Genomic DNA, 9,214 nt, shown 5'->3' with positions numbered 1-9,214 from the left:
ATTCCATGAATGTACACAGTGGTTTATTGATACAGTGCTTGAAAGAGCATCAATAAAATCTGAATCAAAGGATGCTTCCTGTTTATTATGCAGCGATGCTGCCTTTTCACTGAAAAGCAGTCATGTGTTGGAAAATCAACAAACAAGGTACGGCTCGTATTATTTTCAAAGTAAAGAGTTTTTTGATGCACCTAGACTCAGATTTATGTTATCAACATTAGCAACATAGAAACTGCTAATGGTTATTAAAGTAAAGTATGTGTATACTGGAATTATTCTGCAAGTAATTCATCCTTTTTTATAATTTTGCTTAGCTTAAAGTTTCTCCACTGCCAGGCTGGTGTTGGTTGTGTTTGTATTAAACACATCCAGCTGAGCACCTCTGATAATGAAGGCTTTTTTTCTGTCTTTCTTTCCCTCCACTTCAATGCCACTATGTTAATTGAATAGTTGAAAAGGAAGAGATTAAACGGGCCAATGAGACTAAATGTCAGATATGGTTCTGGCTTTTGCTTCTTGATCTTTCTCTGCAGAAAGGCAGAGCCTTGCAAAGCCAGCAGGAACATTTCTGAAAATGTAAAGTCGTAAGAAGGTTGGTATAAAGGATGACAGTGACACCAAAACAGCTTTGATCACTATATAATCTTGCTAGCCTTATTTTCTTGACTAACGTTTTTAAGGGGACGTATCATGAAAAACTCATTTTTCAGTGCTTGTGAATATACATGTGAGTATCTGGAGTGCCTGTAAAACCCACCAAACTGTGAAATAAGTCAGTTTATTTGTGGGTTGCCCATACCAGAACACATTTGATTCAACAAGACATTCAGAGTTTGCTCATCTTACAAGACTTGAGAATTAACTCTGCAAAGTTGCACCAAATTATTCTTGCAAGCAAATCAGTGCAGACTGGGCTTTTTCAAGAGAGGCCTTAAAGAGACAGGTGCTAAAATTGAGATTTTCAGACAGAGGTTGAATACAGATATACTCAGACAGATAGTATTAGATCATTAAAGCATGTAAACATGTTCTAGTGGAAGCCCAAAAATACAAGTGAGGACCTGAAAATGACCATTGATATATCCTTGTTGAAATATACACATAACATGAATAATCCAATGTCTCCTCCCCTACTTGTGAGTTCTAGCACACTGCAGGTTTGTAAGCACCAAAGTCATTTTGGTCAGTGAGTCTGACAATGACCATAATGGAGAAAGCTTAATGGATTATAATTAGATGGTTCTACGTTCTCTAGCAGCACACTAATATGCACATCAAATGCAAGTTATATTTCTGAATTTAGAGACATTTGAAGAACCACCATTAGCATCTATTATGCTTTTAACTACATGGATATGTAAATCAATAATAAGCTATGTTAATGTATTATAGGGATGATGAAAACTTGCAATAGAGTGCAATAGGCACATTAACATGCACTAAGCTCTTTACAGATGTCTGTCATTATGGCAGGACTGGGAGCAGGCCACTTAACCTGGTTTGGTTCAGGTTTATAAGCAGTATGAGCGTGTACATTTGATTATTCACTTGAGGACTAAAGGCTAAGAGTAAAAATCACAGAGGAAATGTTGACATGCACAGAGAATACGTCATAAATGTGCTTTAGCCAGATACTGAGCAATGAGCATTTTTATTCTTGACATCAATGCTGATTCCAACCTAATTACAAGGTATTTCCACCTGTTTCAACAATATATTTCAAATGAGACTGTAATTAGATCTATATAATATAAGATATCAAGATATGGAAGAATCACATTCACTCACTGGCAGACATTTATTTGTTTCAAGATATATTATATTCAACTTTATTAGAGACACATGGGTCTATACAAAACAGAAAAAACCCTAAAACAACAACAAATAAATACAATACAAAAACGGCTTATACTGGATAGAACTACTTAAACTTTAAATCTCATTCAGCTGAATGGAAAGTATGCAACTATGAAGGGACCGCAAATCCTTTTTACTTTCTTTTTTACAAGTAATTGATTAAATGTGACGGGGGGCTGAATGAAGTATGAATGCATTACAATAAATTGAAGAAGCACTGGCATTAAAGGCTTCATTGCCATGTTTACATCTGATTAAGTAATTGGAAAAGTGGGGACTAAGGGACTATTAAAAAATTATTAAAAGCAGAGGGAAGGTCAGAAAAAGGGGGGAGGGTAGAGTTGCTTTTTTTTGCAGAGGGGAGGGTAGTCTGACTTTTTGTGAAGAGCAGAGGAGGATCTGCAGCCAGCTGACTTCTTTTTTTAACTCCAGGACGGACAGGAGCGGAGAGTCCTGATTGGGGGGGATCAGACAAGTAGGAAGGGGGCGTGTCCATTTACAGTTTTGTCTGTCATCAGAGGCAGTCTGATCTGCCATGGATACTGAGTCAATGAACTGTAGTTCAAATTTGTGTTATATGGTGAAAGACTTAGTTGAAGTTATAATTCTAGTTGGCAACGTTCTGCTCCACTTGCCTGACAACAAAACGTTACAATAGTAAAGTCTGAAACAAAGGCATAAAATGAGGGTCTCTGCGTCAGTCATGGAGAGAAAATAAAGGATTCTTGCTACAATATGTGTAAGACAGCAACAGTTAGTGAAAAAATGTAAAAAGAATAAAGTCTGGTATTTTCTGAGTTCTGAAAGCTCTCGTCTCCACTTCACTGTTCAATGATGTTTCCTGGTGATATTAAAAAAAAAAAACTTTATTTCAGTGGTCACATACATATGTGTACCAACATAAAATTTGACCTTTGCATTTAAGCCATCCTAAGCATATAGGAGCAGAGGGCTGCTGTAAAGCACATGTGGCTCAGTGTCTCACTGAAGGACACCTCGCCCAATGAACCTTTTTGAAGCAATGCTCTATTCATGGCAAAGAGAAGTGCAGCATTTATAATGAGGTGCAGAGAAAGTCAAGTTTTGGAATTCTACCAATTGAAGGTCTTATGAAGACACTTAATGTCCTACCTCACGAAGAGAAATGCTGACTGTTTAAAGTGCACTGATAATAAACCAAAGCAAGGCCGCCTGGATTCATTTCAGTGCTCATCTTAATCTACCATTCTCTCAGCACCACTGATTTAGTGAGAAGTAGTTCAAGAAAAAAACAACTTACAGCGAAGCCATGTAAAATCAACGTTTTTATCTCAGTGATTTTCCTTAAATACCCAAAACAAATGGTAAATGAATGCAGATGCCTTCCATGCACATACAGCATGTAGACTATGTGTAGTGCTCTTGTTTCATAGGTGTCTTATGTGATTATAGTGACACTATCTGGCCTCAGAGCACAGATGCAACAATGGTGACAATTTTGCCAAAGGCTTTATTTATCCATGTCGCTGAATTTTAATTATTTCTTGTTAATGCTCTATTAAGACTCTATTTTGAAAGAGTAAACAGTAGAAACATTAAGCGCCTTATGGTTTTACTCACAACTTTTGCATTCACTCCTGTGTAAAAGGATCTGAATGGAGAAATGGAGGACAAACCTAATAAAGTTACTCATTAACATCTCTGTCTTGAGGGCATGTTCAGGAAGGGTGATATTATGGTATGTCCTGCAACCTTTGCTCTGCAAGTCTCTTTATATTTTCAGAAGAGGAAGACAAAAACAGCAGTTAAAAGTCAGGTCTAGGTGAAGCAGTACACCCGCTCTGTCAGTTGTGGTATTTTGATACAGGTAAGTCATTTTAGACTTTGTGTGTGTGCGTTTGTGTGTGTTGTTGTAGATTGTGTAAATTGACAGTCTCTGATGTAGTTGAGACATTTTTCGGTTTGCTGTTGTCATTTGACTAGTGATTGATTGAGACACAGCTACCGTGTGCTGACCTGCATCACCAGGTACATTTTTTATTTCCCCAGTGTACTGCTGCCTTAAATTAAATACATTCAGCCAAACTATGTAGTACGTATTAACTGTTGTCTGCTCTTTAGATTTAGGATTATTGTCTATACAACATAGGTCTACTGATGCTATGTCTCAAGTTAATTAGTAAGCAGGTCAGGACTATAATCATGGACATTGCTCCAGACATCAGAAATCAGCTCTCCAAAATCATGTGACAGTTTCTGTGTGAAAGGGGAATATTTAAACGGAAATATTCATGTTTTTGTTCATGTTAATCTGTTTTATTTGCGGGTTGAAGGCACCTGCTCATGGATAACGTATTTTTCGTCTTTTTTAAAACTCATACTTTTACCGCTGATATTCAAGGTTCATGATTATTCAAAAATTCGGGTTGCGATAATTGATGATAGTGTCAACAATGATGGTGTATCATTATGTAGATATTGGGCGGCCAAAACCCCAGATTAAATAGTGTGAGGTGAATTTTGTAAAAATAAACTTTTCTCTCTCTTAAACTCTTGGCACACAGAAATACAGAAATAGCACAACAATAAACAGCTGTCATATTAAAGTATTAGTAGTGTTGTTTTATAGAAAATTCATCTTTAATTAATAATTAACTTATTTGGGTGCTCTGGTCTATAAACACAGATTGTCTTGGAGTGTTGTTTAGGCTGTGACTCCTTATACTGTTTTGTATATGGCCCTGTTAAAACCCCTGTAACTAGAGTCTCATCAAATCTTTAAAATGTAATGTGTTCAACAGTCTAAATGGAATCAAATCTCATAAAAGGAAATATAAAACACAAAACACTGTATCGAACAATGTAGATCTCCAATTTGTCCAATCAACAGATATTGTTGACCCTTCAAATATTCCAGCGTCAGTTTTAAGTGTATTGATCGTCACATAACACTGGTTAAAGGTTTATTGGCTAGGAAATATAAAACAAAATATAAAAGTATGTCATCCTCACTGCATGTGTCAGGATGTGTCATCAGCCTTACATTACCACAGTAATACACAAATTCAAAGTCTGTCTTAAAACAATACTGACAATCCCATATGTACATTGAAATAGTTATTGGTTGCTCTGATTGTTCCTCTTCTCCACAATGGCTGTGAAATGTTCCCTTCCTAATGCAATACAGGTGATCGGGGATGAAATCACCTCTTTATTCTGTGTAAATATGCATTCCTAAGCCAACCAAATGGGTATAATTTATGGCCTTTGTAGAGCATATTTCCCTCTTTGCTTTATTCATTCTTATTGTTTGCTGATCTTAGTGGTAGTTTCTTGTAGGCAGCCCCACAATTACTGTCTCATGATCCTGAGTCGATGTAATCACTTGATGACATGATTTTCTCGCAGTACGCAGAGATGGGCCTGTGGAGCTGCATCTTCTTTGTGGTGATTTTGTTTGGTGGAGCTTTTATCAGAGAAGCACATCAGGCTTCTTTATCTGATGTTGGCGGACAGAAAGACGCTCAGAGACATCTTCTGATGGAAGAAGATCACACCAACACAAATGGTTCTGAAATTCAAAGTAAGTTACAAACTTTACCATCATCTGACTATTTACAACCAGGTGTGTTTGAGGAACTTTGAACTCTGTAACACTTCATTGACAGGAAACCATGTGAATGCACTGGTGAATGACCTTTCTGTCATCATAGCTACATTTAGATGCTATAAAGTCTTTTTTACTGCTGTGCTTCCAGGGGCAGCCGATCCAGACGAGGCCCAAAGTCGCTGGAGTGGTCCTATCTTGCTGCAGGACTGGGCACAGTCCTTACCGTCTCACTCTTCATCGTGATGACTGTCAAGTTTCGTCTCTTCCATCGCTTCTTGGCCAGCTACAGACACTCCCTGCTCCTGGAGGCCGACGGGGTCAGCCAGTATGGCCAGGACGAGCCGCCCTTCCCTAACAGTGTGATGGGTAGAATGGGAGTGGTTGGAGGCACTACTAGAGGTGTGGATGACGATGACGATGGCTTCATCGAGGATAACTACATCCAGGCCAGTGAGAAAGAAAGGGCAGAGAGAGAGAGAGACGAAGAGGAGGCGGAGGAAGACAGCGACGATGATATTCAGTTCACTATAGGGTGATTTGATAAAGTGGGACTTCATCAAAAACATCTGACTTACAACTAAGATAAAATAAATGATGCTATAGAGGAAGGAGATTATGATCGACAGTTGACAGTAAAGCAGTGATTCCAAATCTTTCTTGTTTCTGACTCATTAAAATGAATCACTATCTACATGCAACCTCTTACACCTTGCATATGAACATCTATAATATTACTATTACTATAGTGATAGTAAGTTTCCCTAAAAGAGTTTCATATTGTTTCATTTAAAAGAAAAGAAGAAAAAAGAACAAATTTGTGGATCAGAATTTTTCCTTTTTCCTGTTCCTATTAATCATTTTGAGGCCTCCAAGATTACCTTGAGGGCTTATGGAGGGTCCTGACCCACATTTTGGGAACCGGTGAAAGTGCAGAGTGGATATGATGAATGTAAAAACTGAACAAGTCACAGCTGCTTCAAAATGGTTGAAGTTGTGAGAATGATTGGACTTGTGTCTAAAATTTGCAAATTTAAATAGTATGATATGATAAAAGTAATATAAAAATGTATAAACGGAAGTATATAGAAATTTTGAAAAATGTTACTGCTTGTGTTTGAAATTATTTGAGTACAGTATCGCAGTTCTATCCAATGCTATACTGAGGCTGGATGCACGTTAGCAGATTCAATTAATGAAAAGTAGAGATTAACTGCACATTAGATTATATCTCCTAAAACTTTATTGGATTGAGACAGCCAACGTTTTGACTGTACTGGTCCTTTGTGTTTCCTGTTTGTACCCTGCAAATGATACATTTTGATAGCAATCACTTGAGTAAGTAAACTATTCATATTCAAGTGTTTGGTTGATTTTAATTGGCTGTGAATTTTCAATAAAGGTGAAACAACTTGAAACGTCCTTTTTGATGTTGTCTGAATGTGCTGAAAGTTACGGATTTTACTTAAAAAGTACTGAGGCAGGAACCTGAGTGTTTCATGTAAAAGATATATCAGTGGATTTATACGTGTAGTTTGAAATAGATTCACTGGGAATGTACTTTATGAATAAATTCTTTTTAATTCCACTTTAATGATCAGTCATTCTTTTGTTCATTGCCAATCTTGGTCTATGAGTCAGTGGTATGAATACAGAGAACTTATCCTTCACATTGATGTTTTGAAAAAAAAGGAAAAGGTCTTAAGTGCTCACAAGTTCAAACAAATGTAATGACGGTGCTCTTTGGTAGGGAACACAAAAGTTTAAAAAAGAAGAAAGATTGAAGGCACTCATCTGGCAAAACCTTGAATCAGATGGCTTTTTCATGCATGTTAAGACTCTATCTGATTAAAGGCTTTTTAACTGTTTGCCAGAAGAGTGTCTTTTCAACCATAATTACTCCGATGTATCAAAATAGTGTAATCAAACAGTAAAAAACATGCAAAAGATGTGCACATCAATTATTGATTGAGTTATTGTTGAAAATATGCAGCAATCTGTCTTTCATTTACAAACAATTTTGAAGTACTAGTAGTCTTTTTTATGCAAATGGTGACAAAAAGACTGGAAAGATGCCCAAACAGCTAAGAAACCCAAAACTAAGCTAGGCTACTTATCCCCTTCTGAATTCATCTCTTTGTTTAACATTTTTTACAGCTGCTAGACAAATGTATTAAAAATCTCTTTATTTCACAGACTCTGATCGTTTTCCTCTGAGTGTTTTTGCTCATTCACTTCAGATCAGGCTGGTCCTGCTGGAGGATGTCTCTCTCGTGGCCTGACTCATCTGTCCTCCTGAGACACTGAACACCCGGACAGTTTGCCCCCCCAGCCTCCTCGCTCTGCTCATTCTCAGCATCATCCTCCTCCTCTGCTCTCTTCTTCTTTTAAGGAAGATCATCACGCCGTAGCCCACAACAGCTAAAGACATGCCTGCCCCCGCAGCCATCAGCACCAGGCTAGACACCAACATCTCCTTGCCGTCGTGACCTTGGCTGCCGACTTTGGCCACACAGAGAAGCACCGTCCCACAGAGCATCACTGCCAGCCCCACAGCTAACATCAGAGCCGGGTCGGCCCTGCCGCCGCTCTTCAGCTGGTCGATCCGACGCCAGCTGTGCACACAGTTCATGTCCTGGATGGCCGAGCTGAGAAGCTGCTTGAGCAGAACAGCCAGGGCCAAGAGGCAGAGGGTGGTGCCCACGCCGAGACGCCACTCCCCGGATAGGCTGGTTGTGGTGGACAGGAGGCCCACGCCGCCGAGGCCAAGCCCCAGTATGAGGGCCACAGAGGCACAGTAGCACAACAGGGAGTGGCGTGGCTCTCTGAACCACCACAGCTCCACTTGATCATCCAGGACACGTCGCTGCATCAGAGTGGGGTCCAGGAAGAGGCCCGGGGGGTGACGGATGGTGTGGCGGGGCTGGTAGAAGGTCTGCATGTCAGGCATGAAAGTAGTCACACCTTGCAAGAATGTGCAGGAAAATGTTATTTTCTATTCACCACAACTGTATGACTGTAGCTGTATTATCAGCAGAAACATCCCGTGTTCCATCTCAGCTTCTGTAAAAAAAAAACTCACTTGTTGTTATTTGAGGGTTAAATGTTACCGTCCATCCTTCTGCATCCCATCATTCAACCTTAGTCATAGATTCCCAAATGTTGGTTTCAAAGATCCTTCAGTTGTTTGGTCTCGAGGCTTCATTCTGTACAAGAGATGGTGTTTCACGTTGAAGTAATCCGGCTTCAAGAAAAGTTTTCCAATGGTGAAGTAGTAAACACAATTTGCTCAAGCATTTCTCGGGTATGAAACTCTCCTCGGCGTAGATGGTAGAATTATCCTGTCTCCGCGCTGGAGGCAGAAAAACAGTTAAGACCCCGGCCACAGAGATGCAGTGACTTCCTCTGTAATACTCACTGCGAGTAGAGAAGTTATGATGGTGTTGACATCCTGACTGGGTGTTGTGTATGTAGCCTGTCCAACTGTCTACTCATGATCACCACAGTGACTGTACTAGCGTCACAAACTGCTAATCTGTGCCCTCTTTACATTCTCTCCCCCAGTGCCAGGCAGAACAGAGGACCCCCATCCACCCTCTCATCACACGGGAACACCATCTTGTCTGGTTAAGTGGGAAAAAGACAGGTCACAATAGCAGCGTTGGATCATGGCTTGGACAGAGATTGGCGACATTGTCCAGCATTCCCCCACACAGACAATGGGCTGCCTGGCGTACACAATGACGGGGCTGCAGGAGGCGGGTGGTGGTG

General features: G+C 39.6%; 2 protein-coding genes across 2 annotated transcripts; one reads left to right on the top strand and one right to left on the bottom strand.

The window, feature by feature from the left end:
• The first annotated feature begins 5,229 nt into the window (after positions 1–5,229).
• LOC129089330 (leucine-rich repeat-containing protein 19-like) lies at positions 5,230–7,024 on the top strand. Its single transcript, XM_054596742.1, has 2 exons — positions 5,230–5,291; positions 5,595–7,024. The coding sequence occupies exons 1-2, from the start codon at positions 5,230–5,232 to the stop codon at positions 5,980–5,982; spliced, it is 450 nt and encodes a 149-aa protein (XP_054452717.1). The 3' UTR covers positions 5,983–7,024.
• Positions 7,025–7,679: 655 nt separating this feature from the next.
• On the bottom strand, positions 7,680–8,393 carry tmem125b (transmembrane protein 125b). Its single transcript, XM_054596719.1, has one exon. The coding sequence runs from the start codon at positions 8,391–8,393 to the stop codon at positions 7,680–7,682; it is 714 nt and encodes a 237-aa protein (XP_054452694.1).
• Positions 8,394–9,214: the final 821 nt, after the last annotated feature.

Source organism: Anoplopoma fimbria, chromosome 3 (assembly GCF_027596085.1).
Source record: "Anoplopoma fimbria isolate UVic2021 breed Golden Eagle Sablefish chromosome 3, Afim_UVic_2022, whole genome shotgun sequence".
In the NCBI taxonomy this organism is placed as follows: Eukaryota; Metazoa; Chordata; class Actinopteri; order Perciformes; family Anoplopomatidae; genus Anoplopoma; species Anoplopoma fimbria.
This window is presented reverse-complemented; position numbering and strand designations above follow the sequence as displayed.

Excerpts from the sequence above, each read along its gene's own strand:
- tmem125b (XM_054596719.1), bottom strand. The coding sequence starts at position 8,393 with ATGCCTGACATGCAGACCTTCTACCAGCCCCGCCACACCATCCGTCAC.
- LOC129089330 (XM_054596742.1), top strand. The coding sequence starts at position 5,230 with ATGATTTTCTCGCAGTACGCAGAGATGGGCCTGTGGAGCTGCATCTTC. Across the intron at positions 5,292-5,594 it reads ATCTTCTTTGTGGTGATTTT|GGGCAGCCGATCCAGACGAG; the intron begins GTTTGGTGGAGC and ends CTGTGCTTCCAG.